The sequence below is a fragment of the Cavia porcellus genome, unplaced genomic scaffold (genome assembly GCF_034190915.1).
Source record: "Cavia porcellus strain 051 isolate PalLab524CR breed Dunkin Hartley unplaced genomic scaffold, mCavPor4.1 scaffold_6, whole genome shotgun sequence".
Classification (NCBI taxonomy): domain Eukaryota; kingdom Metazoa; phylum Chordata; class Mammalia; order Rodentia; family Caviidae; genus Cavia; species Cavia porcellus.
Window position 1 is genome coordinate 85,758,799 of NW_026947489.1, and position 22,033 is coordinate 85,780,831.

At 35.5% G+C, this 22,033-nt stretch overlaps 1 protein-coding gene across 6 annotated transcripts in view; it reads right to left on the reverse strand.

Moving 5' to 3' along the window:
• Stxbp4 (syntaxin binding protein 4) overlaps window positions 1–22,033 on the reverse strand; it is a 166,123-nt gene that overhangs the window by 84,633 nt on the left and 59,457 nt on the right. For 5 of the 6 annotated variants that reach the window (XM_013149495.3, XM_063251295.1, XM_003466829.5 and 2 more), the window contains one exon: window positions 20,043–20,108. In XM_013149495.3, coding sequence (XP_013004949.1) covers window positions 20,043–20,108 — 66 coding nt within the window. Of the gene's footprint in view, window positions 1–9,642; window positions 10,416–20,042; window positions 20,109–22,033 lie in introns of those variants that run through there. The other variant, XM_063251297.1, reaches the window with a different exon arrangement.

A 22,033-nucleotide genomic window follows, 5' to 3' on the forward strand; every position in this document is an offset into this window, starting at 1 on the left:
TGAAGGTTTTTGGGTCTTGTAAATAAATCATCATGTCACCTGCAAATAATGTTTTTTTTTGGGGGGGGGACTGAACTCATGACCTTGCGCTTGCTGGACAGGCACTTATGCCACTGAGCTAAATCCCCAGCAAATAATGATATTTTGATCTTTCCTAAATACATCTCTTTTATTTCTTCCCTTTGGATGCTTTGCCTAATGTTTGGAGGACCACACTGAACGGAAGTGATAATAATGGACATCTTTATTTTGTTCCTGATTTTAGAAAGAAATCACACGTCATATGATATTGGCAACAGGCTGGCCATAAATGGCTTTTGACAGATTGAGATAAAGCCCGCCCATTCCTATTTTATTCAGAGATTTTTTTTTTTATCATGAATGGATGTTGTATTTTGTCGAAGTTTTTTTGTGTGTGTCTTTTGAAATGATCATGTGAGATTTGCCATTGCTTTATGCAATGAACAATAACATTTGTTGACTTGCATGTGTTGCACCATCTTCCCATCCCTGGATGAGGCACACCTGGTCATGGTGTATGATATTTTTGATGATTTGCTGCATTCTATTTGCCAGTATCATGTTGAGGATTTTTGCATCTATGTTCATTAAAGAAACTGGCTTGTAGTTATTTTTTTTAGTTAGAGCTTTATCTGGTTTAGGGATCAGGACAGTTAGTATCTAAGAATGATTTTGAAAGTACTCCTTTCCTCTTGATTTCATTAAAGAGTTAAAGGAGTATCAGTGTTAGAGCCTCCCTGAAGTTCTTGTAGTCTTTGGCTGTAAATCCATTAGATCTTGGGCTTTCTTTATTAACAGTGTTTTTATTAGTGCTTCAACTTCATTGCCTGTTATTGAGTTGTTCAAGATTTTTTTTCTTTCTTCTTTTTGGTACTGGGGATTGAACTCATGACCTCATGCTGGCCAGGCAGGTGTTTATGCTGCTGAGCTAAATTCCCAGCCCCTGTTCAAGGTTTTCTAAGTCACTCGGTTCAGTTTTGGTAATTTGTATGTATGTAGGAATCGCTCCATCTCTTGTGAGCTCTCTAATTTTCAGAATATAATGATGTAGTTACTAATGGTTTTCTTGATTTTGGCAGTGTCTGTTGTGATTTCACCTATTTCATTTCTAATTACATTAATTTGTATCTTTTCTTTTCTTATTTTTTTTTTGGTAGGGGTAAGATTAGCCAGGGATTTTTTCTATTGTGTTTATTCTTTCAAAGAACCAGCTCTTTTATATATTAATTCTTTGTACTTTGATTTTTCCATTTCATTGATTTCTGACTTGATGTTTATAATTTTCATTATTTGTTTGAGCTGTGAATCTAAATTGTTTTGATAGGTTACTTGTTGGGGATCAATCTGGTTTTCTGATGTGCATTCATAGCTATAAACTTCCCTATGGGACCATTTCTGATATGTTGTACTGGCATACAGCTGAGTTTTGTTTTTAATTCTCCAAATTGTCCTATTTTTCCTTAATTTCCTCTGCGACCCAGTGATTATTCCAAAGTGTGCTAATTTCTGAAAGTTTGCAAAATTTCTCTGGTTTCTTTTGCTATTGATTTTTAAAAGGAGAAAGATTTACATGATCTGAAGAAAAACCAGAATGTTATTTATTTTTTGTTTTACATATAGTAATTGGATAATATGTGTGGCAGAATTTCAATTTTTTTGCATTTACTTTGGCATGCTTTACTAGCTAGTATGACTTATTTTGGAGAAAGTACGATGTGCCGTACAAAATAATGCTGTTGAGTGAATACTTGATATATTTGTTAAATCGATATGATTCTCTTTTTACTGTTTTGGTTTGTATCTCTTCTACTTAATTGCTAGCTGTACCTGGTAAATTCATTGTATTGGAGCTTTTGGCATTGTTATCTTCATTGTCTACAGGATATCCTTGAGAATTTTTTGTAGTGTTGGCTTTGTGTTCATATGTTTCATTAGATTCTTCTCCTACTATGGAAATAACTTACTTTTCCATCAAGCTTGAAAGATAATTTTGCAGAGTAGAATAGTCTGAGCTGTAAGGCTTTTTCAAAATTCTGAAACATTTCATTCTCAGCTTTGCTTGCCATCAAGGTTTGTATTGAGAAGTATTCTGTAATTCCTATGGGTTTCTTTTATAGGTGGTTTATTGCTTTTCTTTAGTAGTCGTTATGATTCTGTTTTTGTGCTGGATTTCTGGTATATTTAATTATTATGTGATGTGGAGGTTTTTTTTTTTTCTTTCTGGATCATGGCTCTTTGGGGTTCTATATGTACCACTTACTCATTTGCTAAATTCTTTCCCTGTATCGGAAAAGTTTTTTGGTATTACTTCTATAGTTTTTTTTTTTATGCCTTTTGTGTTGTTTTCCAATTATTCACTAATTTCAATTACTCTTTGAGTCATTTGGAAACTGTTGGATTTACTTTTCATGTTTTTTTTTTAAGGTATCTCTCATTAACTGACCATTGACTGTACCCCCGTACTCTAAATCCAATAGTCTGTCACTACACTGGTCATTTCTGCTGCCCATGCTTTCAATGATATTTTTAATCTCCTGGATTTGTGTTTGGAAATTTAAAAAAAATGGATCCCCACTCTTTTCTATGCTGGGCATTCAAGTTTTGCATCTCTTTCTTTAGCTCCAGTAGATTTTTATTAGTGTCTTCTCTAGATCTGTGGATCATTTGTTATATTAGGGTCACTGTCTGATAGGCTAATTTCTCTTTAAATTCACCAAGAACCTTATTAAACTGTTTTACTTCCACTGATATTCTTTCAGACCCTTATGTTGGATAGCTTATGACTTCTACACCCTTGACACTCCCAAATGAATTTCAGAGGAGTTGAGAGTTTCTGGAGGTATTTTGTAGCTTTCTCTTTCTGCATTTCTAATTTTTTTTTTTTTTGTGCTGAGATTTTTGGCTTCTTTGGCTCAGTGTCCAGTTTTTCAGGAGTGAGCTGAAATATTGTTTATGACCGCAGGCAATCAGATATTGGTATACAATGAAACTGATAGCATCAATGAGTATGGTAATAAAATCAGTGACAATGGCATCAAGTATCAACTGAATACTAAATAAAACCCCTAAGAATCACTCACAAACTGCACTTAACTAGAGCAAAGAAGTCTATTATTTTAGTGAAAACACGTAGGCCACCTACCATAGCACACAGGCTCCACAATCTTCCTGGCCTGAGCCTAAGCCTTCCAGGGGATCCCAAGAGATCTCTGTTTAGCTCTCACCCTCTCCAAGCCTGTTTTCCATAACTGTATCTCATCCAGTCTCTGTGGTGGGGTAATACTTGCAGTCCTAGAGCTAATCTCTTCATCTGGATGTTGGTCTCATCTTCAGTCAGCTCAGTCTTTTGGTTGTCACCTGTGCTGTCCTGTACTATGGAGAATGTAGGAGTAGAACTGTTTCAAATTGGTAGTTTGGCTGCCGTCCTCTTGTTTCCCATGTGTACTGCACAAGGGCCTGGGGCTGGTGATGACAGCAGGAGATGTAGGGGCACACAATGTCTCTCTTCTGCCTCCCACATGAGTTGCATGGTGCATGAGGTTGGTGGTGGTGGCAGAGCAGACAGTACCTGCTCCTGCCTCCCACATGGGTCACGCAGGGCCTGGGTGAGCAGTAGGCTCCGGGCACATGGCTCATCTCTGCTTCTACCTCCTGCGTGGGTTGTGCCAGGCCTGAGGCGGGTGGTAGTGTTGGCAGGGGTGCAACATGCAGTTCTTCTATGTTCCTGCCTCTTTGGTTGGTCAGGTGGGGCCTGATGCCTGGGACTACATCAGCAGAGGTAGGATATGCAATTCCCCTCTGTGCCTGCCTCCTGAAAAGATTACATGGGGTTTCCATGTACATATTCTTAGGAGTCAGTTTTTCAATTAAACATTTACTAACTTTTAAGTACTTTTTATATGTGTATAGGTTCTGGGATAGGTATTAAACAATGTAGAGAGAAAGCCCTTCCTTTCAAGACCTCAGAATATGATCTCTAGTTGGAGAGACAGACAGGAAACTAGGGATTCTCAGTGAAGATCTCCAAGAGGTGACATCTGACCAGAAACACACAAAAGAGATGAAACCATGATTTCCCCAAGCAAATGGAATTGTTGGTGCAAAGGCCCTCAGATGATTGTGTTTTGCGTCTTCAGAGAACAGCCAAAAAGGCCAGTGGGGCAGAGGTTGCAATAGTAGGTGTCATCAAGAAGGAACAGTAGTTAGGTGGTGAAAATACCAACAGGTAAAACATAGCTGTCTTTTTTCCTAGCATGGGTTAGAATATCATGTGTGAGTTACATAAATGGAGGAAGAAGGCTACACTAAACAAAATGAAGCAACAAAAGCGAAAACCAATGTGGAGAAAAGAAGAGAGGCAAGAAGGAATATGCACATTTGAGAAATAATGATAGATGGATTTTGATTGCTCTAGAAGCTTCCTAAAGGGAAATGATAGATTTTTAAGAAGGGCTGGGAGAAGAAGGGAAAAGGCCAGGTTGGGGTAGAAATGACATGACAGACAATGGGGCTTGAATGCAAGTGCGTGCGGGGACTTCGAGCAGACAATGATCCTAGAAGTGCTTTGAAAAGCTGAAGCTGGCAACAGGGTGCACGGTGGGCACGGAGGGCACCCTAAAACCAAAGACCCAAAGCGCGTTATTCACTTTCATCTGAAAGTAACTGACTTAACAATACAGAAGGATGTTTTCAGGAAAATTATCTGGGAAAGGGGGTTATCAACTTAGCACCCCACATCGATCAGTTCAATTCAGTGATCAAGAAGTCACTAGTGACGCAGGGGAGTCACCTTCACACCAGTCTGTTGATGTGCACATGCGAGGCGATGGCTCCAAATGACAGCCCTGTTCTAAATGTCTTATGCGTCAACTCAGCTCATCTGAACACTGTGATGCGAGGTGTGTCTATAATTAACCTCGTTTCATAGTTAAGACACCAAAGCACAGAAAGGGTAAGTCAGTTGCTCAGAATCACAAACCCAGTAAGTGACAGGGTTGTGATCTGAACCCACGTAGTCTGGTTACAGAGTTCCTGTTCTTGGTTCTCATGCCAACTACCTGGCCAACTACAGAAAATGTTTTTTTTAAAACAAACAAACAAACAAAACAAAACAAAACAAAACAAAACAAAAACAACCCCTTGCAGGTGACAGTATCATGAACACCAGCCCTGCTTTAGCTTGGGATGTGGCCATCATAACAGACAAACACATTTGAGGTTGCAGCACTGCTCCCCATTTTCTATTCAGTAAATGTTTTCTTTTAAAGCCTCTGAAGTGAAAGAGGAAGGGCAGAAAGTTCACGATAGCTGTGATGAAGAATAACTAATCTGATGATTTGTCTCCTTCGCACTCACTTGGTACAGCTTTTATTGCTCGATAAGAACAGCTCTTTTATTTTTGTTCAAAGAATGCTAGTTAATTAAATGAAGAATCTGTGTGGAATTTATAAGGCCATTACTGAGCACGGAAGGTAATACAGTGTGGAAAGATGGGGGGTAAGAGATGCTGAGGTTTTGATGCTGAATAAATTCATGCTATTTCTTTTGTAAATGTGTAACTGTCAGGCTGGTGAATGTGACCCCTTAGCAAAGTTCTAGCCCAATTCCCACTGAATGGCTGTTTAAAAGATTAGTGCATTGAAATGATGTCTCTTAGAGGAAGCAGTAAAGAAAAGATAACAGCAGTGTGCTGAATTTAGCAATACGGGATCACATCAGTCCATTTGCTCTTTCCCTCCCAGGCTGTCTCCTAATAAATAACTGCAAAGCTTTCGATGGCAGTATCTTTGAGTGAGAATTTTCCCAGTACCAAATACATGTACCTGAAATCTACATCAGGGCACCGGCTGCAGTCAATGTACTGATTTATTTTGTATCAGGTACAGTTTAATTCAAATCAGAAAGTTAGATGATAAAAGAAAAAATATAAAAGTCAATTTTAAAAAATCAACAGTTGATTTCTAATACTAACTAGCATGAGCAAATGTAATTTGAAGAGAATCCTAATTTTGAAATTGGATGTCTGACTTAAATTTCTTTTTGATGACACTGAGGAAGTGACTTCAGTTCACTGGGAAATGTGATTTTTGTACCTTGTAATGTTTTAAAGAATCTTTAAGAATGGTAACATCAAATTCTCTTTTGAAAAGATAATGTAAACCAATGAAGATCTTTGAAGGACACAAATATTGGACTTTGGTCTTAGCTCTATGATTGTATTGGGGTTAAGAACACTGTGTGTGCTTTGCAATACATAGCTGTTTTTCCCCATAAGGCAACAAGATCTAGAAATTTAAAAAATGGGCTCCAGGGTGTAGCTCAGTGCTAGAATGCTTGCTTAGAATAATAATAATTAAAAAAAGAAAGACTTTACATGAGACCTATACAGGTCAGTAACTTGGATCTGTGATTCCCCAACCCCATTTTGTGTCTTTTGTGGCTATATAATTCTCTAAAACTTAGTCTGTTCATTTGTATAATGGGAAATAACATCTGTCTTATAACTCAAAAAAACCTCATATGAGAAGGTTAAAGAAACTGCTAAAGCCCTTGGAACAGTTCTTTTTCCCCCTTCCCTCTTTATTACTTTGGAAAAATATACATAACAGCCTAAGTGATAAGAAAGTCTGACTAGATAACTTATTAATGGTTTTCCTGAGGCGTCCAATTAGTAATACTGACTCTTGAACGTTAGAGAAGTTGTTTGGAAAGGTAATTTGCATATGTCTTTTTTAATGTTACAAAAAGTTATGCAAAACCCTTTCCTACCTAGTTGTAAGTTGTAACGACTCCCTAATGTAGGAGGAAAAAGCATTAACTGCAGTTGCACATTTGCAATTAGGCTAGCACTTCCCCATCACTAACCTTAGGGTCTGTAATTTTCAAGCTAATCAGTAAATCTTTCAAATGTCAATGGCTGACAGGAGAGAATAGCAGACTGAAAAGAGATACACGCTGTAGTGTAATGTAACTTTTGCTACCAAGCCCTAAAGAATACTTCTCTTATCAGCTTTCGACATTCACACGTTGGAAAAATCTTTCTTGGTCTTGGTCCTGTTACAGTTTGTGAATAAGATTTAGGGCTACAGCAGGAAGAAGGTTGAATAAGAAGTACTTAAAAACAAGTTCCCTTTAGCTTCGTTAACTTATATGTCTGTTTTAGTAAAAAAAAAAAAAATGTATGTGTGTATGTATATATATTTCAAAGAATGATCTCAGGGTGTCTTGCAGACATATTATGAATGAATTTACAACTCACTCCTTAAGCATGGATGCATTTGGGGAAGAATCTGAATACACAGAACTTTTGAAACACTTCTCTCCTTTGTCTTTCCTCACTCCCCCACCATGGATACACCTAGCTCACTACTCCATCTTTCTTCCTAACCAGTTATTAAGCACTACGAAGTCTTCATCTAGGATATAATTTGCAGCCACATGTAATTCCCATTCTTACCAACACATTACTGATTCACGGCTTTATTACCTCACTCTTGGGTACCATGAGAATCGCATAAATAATCAGCAGCCTACTGTGTTCTCCACTGTATTTGGCACGCTTCTAAAGACTTCCCTAAGATGAACTGCTCAAGTTCCACCTTAGGCAACAAACCTAAGTACATGGTACGTAAAAAAAAAAAATGGTACATTAAATACACCCTCACTCAAAGTACCCCATTCCTGTTCCAAATCAGCACTTCCAGCTCTAACAACATTCAGCTCTTGCATGAGTACCATCTCCAACTACATTAACTTAACTACATTTCTCAGACTAAACTCTTCTCCACTTCTTTAGGTCACCTTATCCTATTAGTTGTATCCCTTTCTCTTTACACAGTTCTCAATTTTTCCTCAAAATCTACCACCAGTTACAACTTCTCTATTCTTTCCAGACCACTTATGTATTATCTTTCCTTTTTGGTCTTTTAACATATCCGTTGTCTTTATTTGAACATATACTATTTGGTGTCTTGTTATTTTCAACAGTCATTAAAATATTTTTAATATCAACGGCTCTTGATTGCCCAAATTAGAACACAAGCTGTCTGAGAATAAAATTTAGACACTCCCCTTAGCCTAAAAATGAGATCAAACTGAGTTCACCAACTGTGAAAGTAACTATTAAATATTTTCCATGTAATAATTGCCTTAAAGAATTTACTAGGCAAGATGCTTTCATAGGAAATTCCTTCATTGAAGATTTCTATTTATAAGAATATTAGAATTGCATTTCATTCAAACAATTACAATAGTAACCATGAGAAACACAATATAATGAAAAGCAAATTAATGTATTAGATAGTCTTTAGATATAAATTTTTTAAATCCTTTTATACATTTATCAGGAAGATGGAATTATGTAATATGAAGGAAAATAAAGCAAATACCAATGTTGGAAAAGTTATACTTCTTGTTTGATAAATTTCTTGATTTATTGATTAAATAAGTATATTAAAATTATGCATGTTAGCTTATATTTCCTAAAAAGCTATGATTTTCCAACATGAGGTTAATATAGTACATGCTCTCAAGGACTGTATAATCTTGAAAGTCCTTTCCAACCCTACAGATTCATTAATTCCATAATTTATTAATATCTCTGTGTAATGACTGGTATTAATGATAGGTATTATATGATCTAAAGAAACAGATTTGTTTAGTTCGTGAGGAAAAAAAAAACACTTCATTTTGTAAAGGAATATCTGGTTAAGCTTTCTGGAGAAAAAGTAGGTCAATCAAATTATAATTAACTCTAATTAACCCTCCTAAGAGCTGTCAGCCTCTTTACCTACAGCTGCGTTAGTCTCCAAAAGGTGCAAAATTGATTTCTGCCTCTGAACATCAAAGAAATCACTCTCAATTTCCTTTACAAAGAGAAGTCCTTAATCAAGGACAGATATATAGTACATCTATTTGTAAATTTCATCATGTGAAATTTGTATTCTGGAACAATAGAAATATTAATTAGTCAAAGCCCTATTATGATACATTTAACCTTGAACATTTATTTCCTCGTTAAATGAAGGTTGACATAAAACAAGGGAGACTATTTTGTAATTCTGGTAAAAAATATTTTAAAAAGAGACCATTTACAGTATTGGAAATTTTCATAATCAAGAGTTTTAAATTCCTCATTGAATCATGGTACAGCTCAAGGGCTACTTTTAAAGACACATTTAACTTTCATCTGAACTTTAAAATTTCAGGGAGATTCGTTTTCAAAATGGAAATGTAATTCTTTCTAATTAACCTTTAGGGATTTAATTCAACTGGAATAAAAATACTACCAAATTTTACTTTGAAGAAAATCGACCAAATCTAAATTTAAGGCTAGATATGGAAAACTAAATTAACAAGATTCATTAAGTTGATTTGGAAAAATCAATCAAAGAGAATTCGTAAACATAACCAACCAGAGAAAGGAAGAAGGTTGGACATATCCCAGTATTTATTTACTTACTTACTTACTTACTTTTTGGCACTGGAATTGAACTCACAACCTTTCACTCACTGGGCAGGCATTGTGCCACTGAGCTAAACCCTGGACCCTCATGTCCAGGGGTTTAAGGTGCATATAAAGTTACAATAGTTGGTGCTGGCCAAATAATTGGAGAAAAGTCATTAATACAATCAATATTTATTGACAAAACAACTGGAAAGACAAAATAGCCCCAAATAGATTCTAGATTATGTAAAAGGTTAATCTATAGTGATACAATAAACAGTAAGTAGCTGCTATCACAAACCATTCCAAAAACATTTGTAAAAGGTAGACTCTCATAGCAAGCACTGAACAAAATATTTCTTTTGATATATTCAGTAAAGTTGTGAGCATTATTGATACTGATATATACAAATATAATATATCAAAAGGATAAAAAGAATTGGGATGTGTTAGGTACACGTACCAACTTCTCACAATGAATATAATCATTATGTACTGCAAACATGTACTAATAAAAATTAAGTCCAGGGATTTAGCTCAGTGGTATAAGAGTCTGCCTGGCAAGCACGAGGTCATGAGTTTGAACCTTGGTAATGTGAAAAAATAAACAAATAATAAATAAAAAATCAGGAAAAATAGAAAAACAATTGACATGTAGGGTACAATATTTGGCCCAGAGTTTGTAGAAATGGTGTTAATAGCTCTACAATGTTGAGAGATCCCACAAAGTAATGTGGGGAAAAAAGCAGAGTGATGATGAAGAATCCAAGAGGAGGAGAGTGGAAAACAGTGAGGGGAAAAAGGAAGCAGATAAGACAAGGGGCACACGGCAAGCAGGAGTGGCAGAATCTCACTGGGGATCACGTCAGGAAAGGAGCTGCCTTCAATGCTGAAGAATGGCGCTCCTAATCCACTTGGGAATCCATAGTCCCGGGCCATCTTTTGGTATCTAAAATGGATGGCAATGAATCAAAGTAAAATATTTTCAAACAGAGTGATTTATTTATGTGGGGTAGGCATGACAGGAGAAGTCCTGTTTTTAACTCTAAAATAGTTTGTGAATAAATCATGTAATACATTGTCGTGAGTCCCACATGGAAGCAGAGAGTCCTGAACAGGTCCCTGGCGTAGTAAACTGCCAAGATAAGAGTTTACAGCATCAGCTGCTTATCACTACTTCCTTCTTGGGTAAAACGTACTTGTTTGTCAGTCAAATTAATATATATTGCTAAAACATTAAAAAAAATGTTTCACAGCTACAACACTGTTTAAAATAAGCCCCAGGTGGTATCCTCTTACCAACTGACTCTTAGAATTTTAGAGATGTGTAATTGTTTGTACTTAATTAAGTGAAAATAACAGAAACTGGGCAATTTGTAAACACAGAAGTTATTTCAACACACAGTTTTAGAGGCTCTCAGTACAAGCAGCATGGCACCAGTTCTGACGAGGGGCCCCTGGCTGCACCACATCATGGTAGCAGTGTCATGGCAGGGAATGGGTACAAGAGGGAGTGGTCGCATGAGCAGATGCAGTCAGAACTTGCAGGCCGGGGAAGTAGTTCAGTGACACAGGCCTGGCAAGCACAAGGTCCTGAGTTTGATTACAAGTACTAAAAAATTTAAAAAAACATTACAAGGGTACACCCCCAGTGACCTAAAAATCTTTCTACTTTTTAGTGATCCTTCCACCTCTTAGTATCAACACACTGAGGACCAAGCCTCCGAAGCACCACCTTTTAGGGGAGATACTCAAACCATACCCCAGCCATAGCAACACACTGGTTTGCCAGTGCCTGCTTAGGCTGCTGCATTCACCTCCAGTGAATCACGAGGTATGGCTGGCATCTGTGCAAACAGCAGTGCCAACTGGGCTGTCCCAAAGAGACAGCCTCACGTTTTATTTCCAAGCAACCTTAGGCAGTTTCTTGGGCACAGTCAAATGGTGAAGGATAGAGGAATCATTTTTCTGAATTAAAAAAAAAGGGAATTATTGTTGAAAAAGAAGTCAGACTGTGTTAACAAGTTTTGTCAGTTAGATTACTGTCCATCATTATGTGAGCTTTCTGATCTTTCTCAGAGTTTTTCTTTAAAACAAACATTTAGGATAAGTATACATTCACAGACAGCTTTAGAAATAACACAGAGAGGTAGCATGTTCTCTTCATCCAGTCTCCCTGAATGGCTACATCCTGCATTCCTATAGTAGAATATCACATCTAGGAACTCGACATAGATAGTATCCATCAACCTTATTCAGATTTAATCGGTTCCTCTGACTACCAATAAAAGGGAACAATCTAAGGATATAGACAATCTGGATGGATCTCAAGGGAATCGAGCTGAGTAAAAAGGGTGAATTCCAATGAAAATGATATAATGATGTAAACATTTTTGAAGGCTAAATTATAAAGATAAAGCATATGGTAGTAGCATCTAGGCATTAGGACTATAGGGAGACAAGGTCTACAGAATAGTATGAGAAATCTTTGTAAAGAGGGTTTTTAGTGGAAAGTAAAGGTTGACATTCTGAGGCCAGGGACATCTTACTGTAGCATGATTTCGAAAAGAAAAGATTAACAAATTAAAAATGTGTATTTTTCTTCTTTTTCCCACTAAAGATAAGGTGGCAACTTAGAATCCTATTCCTACTATAGTGAAAAACTATTACAATCTCAGATGACTAAAAAAAGAGTAAGAAGGGAATATAAGGTCTTATCAGTTCTAAAGATTAGGGTCTTCACTGTTTCATTAATAAATACACAGCGGACACAACCTCTAAAGGTACAAGAAATGAAAATACTTGTCTAATAATCACTTAACGTTGTTTTTCCTTTTAAAGAGATGTATGTCCTCAAGTTTCCCCTGGTTGTTTTGTTTACCACCTGGATAGTTCTCTTGTCAGCTCCATCAGCTGTTACTAGATTCATGTTCAATTTCAGCTATACACAGAGAATCTTTTGCTGATTTGACCTTATCCTCATTCCCTCTCTAAGCATCCAACCCAAGCATTGCAAGGGTGAGGCAAACTAGAAGGAGGCTTATCTGAACCTAGAGGAGTTGCCAAATGAACAATTTCCCATGTTTCCTTAGGGCACAGACTGGTTCAGACAAGCTAAATATTTTGGCTTTGAATGGTTCACCAGTTCACTGCTGCCTAAGGTCATAACGCTATGCTGAAAGAAACTTTAAAAACAAATTCAGTGTGAGAGTGGGGTTTTAAAAAGTTGTTGATCAAAGGAAGTTGCTAGAAGAATGGCCCGTGCCTGTTAAAAGTTGTTGGAACTTGAAATAAAAATAAAAACACGTATAATTTCATGGGAAATTGTACTTGTGATTTTAAAACAGTAAAGCTGGACTATCCTGAAAGGCATAAGGAGAATTCACCGCAAAGATACGTAAGGTTTAGAGAATGGAGAGCCAATTCATTATACAACCCAGAGTACGTGATCTGGTAGCTACTCCAGGTGGAAACCAGTGTGCTGACCCTTCTAGAGAAAAAGGGTTCTTGTTCTTCATTTCTTCCTCTCCTATCCTTTTTCCCATTCCCCCATCCCTCTTCTGGTCACTGCTTTCTTTTCAGGTCGCTATGCTACATAAAGGGAAAGGAATTTCCATAACTTAAAATAGCCTTCTAGAGGGGACAACTCTTATATTTCAGGCTCAGGCAATTGTTTTACAACAATTTGATTAAAAGTTTTTAAATGAGTGAATAAAAGATTAAAAGATATCTTTTCTTCCCTCCCTTTAGGAATAAATGGTACTCAACCTTCAAAGACAAACTGAAAAATCAGTCTGGAGGTGTTTTTAATAATTAGGTTGTAAGGGCTGGGGATATAGCTCAGTGGCATAAGTGCTTGCCTGGCAAGCACACACACAAAAATATTAAGTTGTATACATGTTTAAAGGATTTATATGGTAGAATCATTAGCATTGTACTGACTTGTCATCAGATCTTTGAAAAGATACCAAAGCAAATGTCAGAACTTTTCCACATTTATTCACATCTGTGAATTATGAAAGTGTTTAAGAGAAGAGATGCAAACATTATTTGTGAATTTTAAACTTTTTTATCCATTTTGAAAACCACGATCTTTGGGAAAATGGAAATGCAGTGTTTTTCACTACATCATAGAAACTTTCATTAATAATAAATCTGTCCATCAAAATCTCCTTAATAAATATCATACCACATACAAAAGAGAAGCTGGAGGGTATAAGTAGTTAATAAATTTTAGAAATGCAGTTTTAGGGTTGAATTAGGGTACTATTTTTATCGTGTGTTTCTGAATCGGTGTTTTAGTAGGGATATGTGGTACATGTAAGTTTGTACACACTGACATATAGGTACATTTTATTTTGCTAAAACTGGAAACTATATGTTAAAAGCTATTGTGAATATTTTTATCATAAACCTTATTTATGGATTTTTGTTCTTTGTTTTTGTTTTTTGAGGCAAAGTCTTGCTGTGTAGTCTAGGTTGACCTTGAATTCACTATGCACCCCAGGCTGGCCTTGAACTTGTGGTGATCCTCCTGCCTCAGTCTCCCAAATGCTGAGATTACAGGTGTGTGCCAACATGCCTGGCTACTTATCTTCTTTTGTTAATTGTGTCACTATAGTCATTCAGTCACTAAATTACAAAGCCTTGACAGCCACCTCTGCTTACTACTATACATTCTATTGCTAAATCTGGTTGGCTCTTTCCCATGTCATTTTTCAGAGATCCTATTCCCATATTCTCATTATCACTACCCACTGCCTATTATCTGGGCAAGCCTTTTTCTAATTTTTTTTACAGAATTATGGACCTTTAGCTTCAATTTAAAATAGTCTTAAAAGCGTATATATCTAATATTCAAGAAACAAAGACAAAATGGCAATGTAATTTACACTTATTAATATTACACTGTGTGTCAATGAGGTACTTTTGAAAGTCCATAAAAATAAAAACCTATGAAGATATCCAGTAAGAATTCATACGGACATTGAAACTTTTCATAATATAAAAATGATTTTATAGTTTTACCATCAATATGTAAATTCTAATTATTGAAGGTATTACATAAATTGACTGAAAAAGCTAAAACAATTTTGAATTGTATTTTGTTGATACTGCTAAGTTTAGAGTTGCTTTCATTATATGTAATATCTCTTATTGAGTTGATGAGAATTAGTGAGTAAGAAGATATACTGTTGGAAAGATTTTAATGATAACTTATTGTAAAAAAATTGAAATATATTCATATGTCCATAAACTGTAAATATAAATATTAAATGGAAAGGATTTTTAGTATTCAATTCAAAAGTAGAAACTATTAATACGTTTGGTGCAATCTGAGTACATGTGTTTAATGTTTCAACTGTAAATTTTGTTAAACTGAAACAAACATTCAGTATTTTCAGTGAAAATTTATTGTGGAAATTGAGATGTGCTGTAATCGGGCAAAGTTAATCCCACACTTCAAAGATACAGCATGAAAAAAAATATAAAAATTCTCAATGAATTTTCAACATTGTGGCATCTCTCAGAGGTATTTTAGCTGTAATGACTTTGGTAAGACACAGTTAAAATAATTCTAAGTCTTTTTACTTTTTTGAATGTATTACTCAAACCCTATAAAATGGCTTCCACTGTGTTTTTATTTGACAGTACAGTCCTAGGCTGTTACAATGGCCTCTTAATTGGATTAAATGTTTTCCAGTGTGCTGTGAGTTTAATCTCATATTCTGCGTTCATCACTTCCTCCACTCCCTAAATAGCTGAGTACCTCTTCTGTGCCCACACTGCTTTAACACCGAAACAAATCTGAAACAACTGCTTTAACTGAAGAAGTCAAAGACAGTTGGCCCTCCTGAAACTCCATCTGCAGTTGTGGAATAGCAGTAGACAGGGCAATGGCCAAGTATATGGAAGAAGGCTATTAGCGATACAAAGAACTTACACTAAGTGCAGGTGGGCGTGCTGGTGAGATGGAAGTACAGGGCAGCCAGAGGGGCCGGTGAATCAGGGGAGAAAAATCCAAGAGACCAGGTCACTGGGCTAAGAGGTGTGTGAGGGTAGGAAGGGCGGAGAGGGCAGAGCCTGTAGGTCCTCATCACACCTGACATTTTCTTGAAATAGCTACTTACAGCATTTCTGGCTTTTACTCTGAGTAAAATGGGAAGCCCCGTAGCGTTTCTCATTTCAGTTCTAAAAGGATCTTTGTGCCTGCGGTGCTCAGATTCAAGGTCTGAAGCAGGGTGGTCTGGAAGGAATCCGTGACATGGACGGGTGATAATGGTAACTTAGCCTTCCAATGGGCTGGGGAAATGTGGCAAAACATTATAATTTAAAAAATTCTGTTGGTTTCTAATTCTGTAGTGTCAACAAGATAGATATGGAGCGTGAAAAAAAGAAGAGGGCCATATTATAGATGGAGCTCTTTAAAAAAAAAAGTATCTTCAACAGCAGTCCATGGACTAAAATCCTAGATTGTCATTCAAGTGTCTCCCGGCTTTAACCTCATTCTACCCACGTAAATATTATTTTGTGACATCTTCATCTCTGCTTTGCTTAGGGTGCTGTCCCTTTGATAATGATCACATTGATGAGGCTAATGATAATACCATCAAAATATTCCTTTTTTAAGGCCCAGTTTATATGAAAGTTCCCTTTATCCTCAGCCAAAATAATTTCCTCCTTAAATTAAATGGCTAACCCAACTTATTTCTACCTTTGAATATTTCTCCTTCCATTATTTATAATAATCTGTTAGTTAATATTTGAGTTCTTACTATGTATGACACATATATACTATGTAGGTTATCTCGCTCAATATTTCTAATATTCTTGGGCAGCTCATTTTACAGATGAGCAAATCGAGGCTTGGATAGGTGAAATAGTTTCATAAAGGCCAAAAGCTAGCAAGAGGCAGGGCCAGTGTATAAACTGACATGGATTTCCAAAGCCCTTGATCTATTTCATTTTTGATAGTAGATGTCAATTCTGAGTTTATCATACAAGATTTCCTGTTTATATATTTTTATTTTTATATCAGTTCCCATCAATCTTATTAAATTCTGGGAGAGATTGCTTATTGATGCAGACCTGACCTTTCTTAATAAAAACTAACTCTTTCAGAGAAGTAAATACAGGAGGGCCTCCTGTGGAAAAAGTAGGTACTGCCAGAAAAAAAAAAAAAAAAAAAAAAAAGCAGCTGTTATTTTTCCTTTGATTAATGCTTTATATCAGTCCTTAAAGCAACTATTTTATGAAGTATTATTGTAATTTGAAAGTTTATATGTTCCATTTAGGAGAAAATTTTAATTTAATGTAGGAAAAAAAACTATTGCCTAATTTATTTTATACCTACAAAATTAATAAGGAAGATTTATAAATGTCCCCTGTAGGACACAAACACCTAAATAAAAAGTTCTGCCCTAACAAATTGATCTAGGCACTGAAAATACGGAATTAAAAGACTAAAAATGCACATCAACAGATGTATACACATCAGTAGTAAAACAAGGGCCTGGAAATTGGCTGAAGAGTGTAAGACTTAAAGAAAAACATTTTATTTGGGAATAACTTTAACAAAATATATGGCTTTGAAAATGTTCTACTTGAAAATAATTTTAAATGAGAGTTGTGTGAATGACAATAAGAGCATAAAGAACCTCCTCATCTCTTCCATTTTGATTCACCATATCCAGGTTTTAGCCAATGTTCAGGAATAAAAAATAAGAAATAAGAAATAAGAAATGTGTTTAAAACACTGGTATGTTGAGGTGGTTGTTGGTGAAAATTTGCATATTTTTAATCTTATGTCTGTAATCATACACATGCACACATACACACATGCATATATGTATATATATATATATACATATCTCACAGGCACACATGAACATAAACTACACTTTTTTTCTTAACCATTTGAGGGTAAAGTTACACTTATCATCATTCTTTATCTTTAAAAAACAGTATTTTCTAAGAATAAGGATATTTTCTTATATAACCACAATTCAGCCAGCAGTTTCAAGCTGAGTCGGTACTTTGATCTAATCTACCATCTGCATTCCAGTTTTGTCAATTCGCCCAGTAATGTCCTTTATAGCACTGATCCCACTTTAGTATAAGACCCAGTCAGGTATTGCATTTAGTTTTTATCTCTTTTCTGTGGAATATTTTATCACTTTTTTTAAAATAGCAGTGGCATTGCTCAGAATACAAGCCCCCTCCACACACACACTGAAAAAGAAAACACCTCTCTCACTTAGGGTTTGTTTCATCACAAGCAGATTCCAATTATACATTCTCAGCCAGAATACCACACAGGTGATGCTTGTTCTCTTCAGGGTTCGTATTTGGAGTTACAGTGTCCATCTGATCTTCATTTGTCATATCAATTTAAAGCACCAAAGTGTTTCTTGATTTTCCTAGTGTATAATTGCTGTTGTCCTCCTTGTAATTAATATGTAGTTTGTAGAATTACTTTAAAATTATGTAGATATGTAGATATCTTGCTCTTCATTAAAATTTTCCCCTCAATTTAGCATCTAAATTTCTGCCCAATTCAGTCTTTACTGAGGCAGACGCAAAATGCTAATTTCCAAATCTAGCAGCTTCTCTGCAGTCACCAGTAAGCACTTGAGTCTACTATAAACAAAAGAACTTTCTCTTTGTTAATCAGTTAATCTGTTTACAAATGTTAAGGGCTCTTGAGTTATTGTTTTTCAATTATTTATAATTTACTAATGTGGTGTTTAATTATTTTAATGCTTAAGCTTTTTCATATGTGGCTAGTAAAACCTGTGACATCCCCATCATTTTGAGCACTTCCTTGCTTTCTGGTGTACATTTCAGTCATTTTCCCACGGATCCTAGGCTCTGTAGTGGCAGTAAGAGTGTGAACACTTGGGCTCGGTGCGCCTTAGATTTAGATCTTCTTTTAATTTTTAAAAGTTTTCTTAGATCCTATTTAGACTGAGTTCTTCAAGAAACTTGTACTTCTTCATACATTTTTTGCTTTCCTGATTGTATCTTCAAAGCCTTTTTACTTGAATATATCTTTCCATGGACACTTGACAACTTAGTTTTAACTGCTGATATGACTTTATTTTTCCTTTCCTAAATGTTATCAACGCTCATTTCACATTTTCCTGTTTTTTAATTTCCTCCTTTTTTTCTTTTCAAATTTCTCACTTGAGATTTTTTTTTCTTAGTTTCGAATGCTTACTGAGGATATTTAATTGAATTTGGAGTGTTCTGGTATAATTTTCTTCAGCTTTGTGGTTCTATTGTTTTGGAAAATTTTCACTAGGAGGAAAGCTTTAATCCACATCATTTAATTTTTGCAATTGGTAACAATGGGAACAGAATTTTCTTCTTCTTTTTTTCTTTTCTTTTTAAAAAATTTCATAGAAAGTATTCTTAGTTTAAGAGCACCCTCTTCTGTATAGTCTCTTTTATGGAACATACAGGGTAGGGGGGCATATATTGCTGTCTTATTTCTCTGTCATTTCTCTAAGATCTTGATTTTAGATTTTGATTTTAGATCTTAGAGATTCTCTAAGATCTAAGATTTCCCTCTCTTGTCCCCACTTTTCTAGTCTCCTTTCCCTGTCTTCAAGGAATGCCATCCATTATCTTTCTACTCGATTCTCTCCCAGAAGCAGTGACCCTCTGAGGCTACCATTTCTGGCTGTACACTTTCCATCCTTGTGTACTCAGGACCACCACGTCCACGCTGATGGTCAGTATGTTGGCACTCATTCATGCACTTTCTGATGCTGATTTTGCTTGGATTTTTATCTACTTCCCCTATTTTTTTCTAATCTTTTTCAGACTATTTTAAGCCTCGTCTTCTGTACTGCAAGCTTCAGACAAGCTGCAGGAGTTTGGTTGGAAACATTTTTTACTCTATTTATATAACTTTTAAGGTTGCGGTGGTCTGTGTCACACAGTCATACTGAAGTCATGGTATGAATCCTATATGGTACTGTTATCTTTGTCGATTTTGTGTTTTCTGGAAGGATAGTGAGAGGGGAATTCAAAATCAAACAATCATCTTTGCTTTCATTCAGTACTCTCTTTGCTCTTATTTAGATTTTATCTGCTATTTGTGCTTCTAATTCATTTGTTTTAACCTACATCAAATATTCTGAAAATTATGCAAGGTGAAAATAAAATTTTACTTTTTTTCATTAACAACTAAATGAACTAATACTCTGCCTTGGAGATTATATTTTGCATAGGTTTTATTTTTTTAACTAAAATAAGGTAGGACCAGCAAACAAAAGTATAAAAGGAAAGAAATGATAAAATGGGAAGAATAAAAAGAGTAGAAAAGCAATGAATTGGTCATTTTGGTCAACAGTATGTTCAAATTGGCGTTTTAACATTTCTTTGAGCAATAGTAGCAGGACTTCAGCACAAGCATAGCTTTCAAAGGTTTCTAAGATATGTAATGTTTTACACTGTTTTCTTACATGAATAAACTCTAGGCTATTATAACTCACACCTCATAGTTATACCTAAATTATATTTCATACACACACATGAGAATACGCATTTGCACAGTCCACACACTTACTTGCTTCACATCCTGGAGCTCTTCCATTAGTTGTCTCCTCTGTTGCTCTGATTGGTGTAATTTTTCCTACATTTAAAAACCACTGAATTAACAACTTATGAAGGTACAAACAGGAATGACTTTTAATCCTTTGTTTTAGAGCTTAGGTATTCCCCATCATCAAATTGCTACAATCTGAAAATGTAGGTCCCAATTTCTTTTCTGGATTTACATGTACTATTTAAAAGCAATTAGTTATCTATATTACAGCAGGAACATAAAACACGTTTTCTGCTACCTTAATTTTGTAATATTCTAAAATCTGAGCTTTCAAAAAAGTCAGAACCAAAATGTGTAAACATTAACTATATTTTGCTTAAAATCTAGCATTTTCAGAGAGTTTTCAAAATAAAAAAGCATTATTATTATGAATTAGAAATAAAGCCTCTAACAATATGAAAGACAGCAGGTGAGACTGGGTTGATTACTGGTTTTCTAATTTAATGTGAGCTGATTGTTGGAAGATAACTCATAAAATGAAAGATATAACCAGTATAACCAAAATAGGAAATAAGAATGTGCAGGTAATTAAATATTATACACGCAGTAAAATATCTTCATCTTTGAATTTAAAATTAATGGGCTAGGGATATAGCTCAGCAGCACAAGCACCTGCCCAGCAAGTGTGAGGTCATGTGTTCAATTCTCGGTGCCAAAAATAAATAAATAAATAAATAAATTTTAAAAATTAAAAGTATATGCCCTAAAATGTGCAATTTTTAAAATCTATCATTTAATAAACACATTTTATTGACCAAATCAGAAATACTAAGAGCCATTTAAAAGCCATTTTACTATAAACTTGAACAGAGGAATTCCTTTGAACACTAAAGTGAGCAGTAAAGATTCATGGCACCATTGCAAAGTTTATGAGGGGCAATCTGCTTTCTGGAATATTTCAGCTCGTTCTTGTCTGAGAGGTGACAGGAAGGTATGTGAGGCCGACACAGTGATCTAATGAATATGCTGCAGATCAGAGCCAGGCAACTGCTGGTTCTTACACGTTTAGGATGGGGAAGTCACCTTCACTGTGTGCTCTACACTTGGCCTCTGTAAATGAAAAACATACCTAGTTTCATTCACCTTTGCAAAACAGTAGCAGTGTGAAAGTGTAGAAGGGCCTTCAGTTTCAACAGCCCACAGAGCTTTTATAGATAAAATAAAAATTTGTCATCAACATAAAAGGATTGCGATTTCCTATTTGTACCTCATCAGGCATGAAAGAATGGTAACATCACAGGATACTGAAAAATGATGATAAACCATCTACCGCCACACTCCATGAATTTCATTTAACAACTTGTGCGTGTTTATATAAGTAGAAAACCTGAAAATATGAGTATTATCTCAAAAAAGGTATTTCTTGGCATATTATAATGGATAGCTTTAAAACATGGCTCTCAGTCAATAGATTTTGAGGTAGAAGCAGTACAAAATGTAGAATCTGTGTTATCTGGGATTTCAGGTTTTGTTACTTTAAGATCTACTTATGTTTCATGAAATTTAAATGTGAACCTGAGTGACTGCATGGTTCCTCAGGGAACTTTTGTTTAAATGTTACATGAATAGGCTTTATAATTTTAAATCAAAATTCTAATAATATTGGTATTCAAATAAAAGCTGAAGTACAATCAAATTTAACACTAATGAAATCAAAGGACATAAAGGATCGGAAGACCTCCGAAAATTCTAATGAACCACAAGATTTTTGGGGGGTGTACTAGGGATCGAACTCACAACTACATATTGCAAGGCAGATGTCTATGTTGCTGAGCTAAAGCCCCATCCCCTAAAACAATCAAACTTTTTTTTTTTTTTTGGTGTTAATGGGGATCGAATCAAGACTTCATGCATTCCAGACAGCCACTTAGACCACTGAGATAAATTCCCAGCCAAACCACAAGATATATATGTAGTGATAAATCCTATAAAATGCTCTCTTATCAAGATGA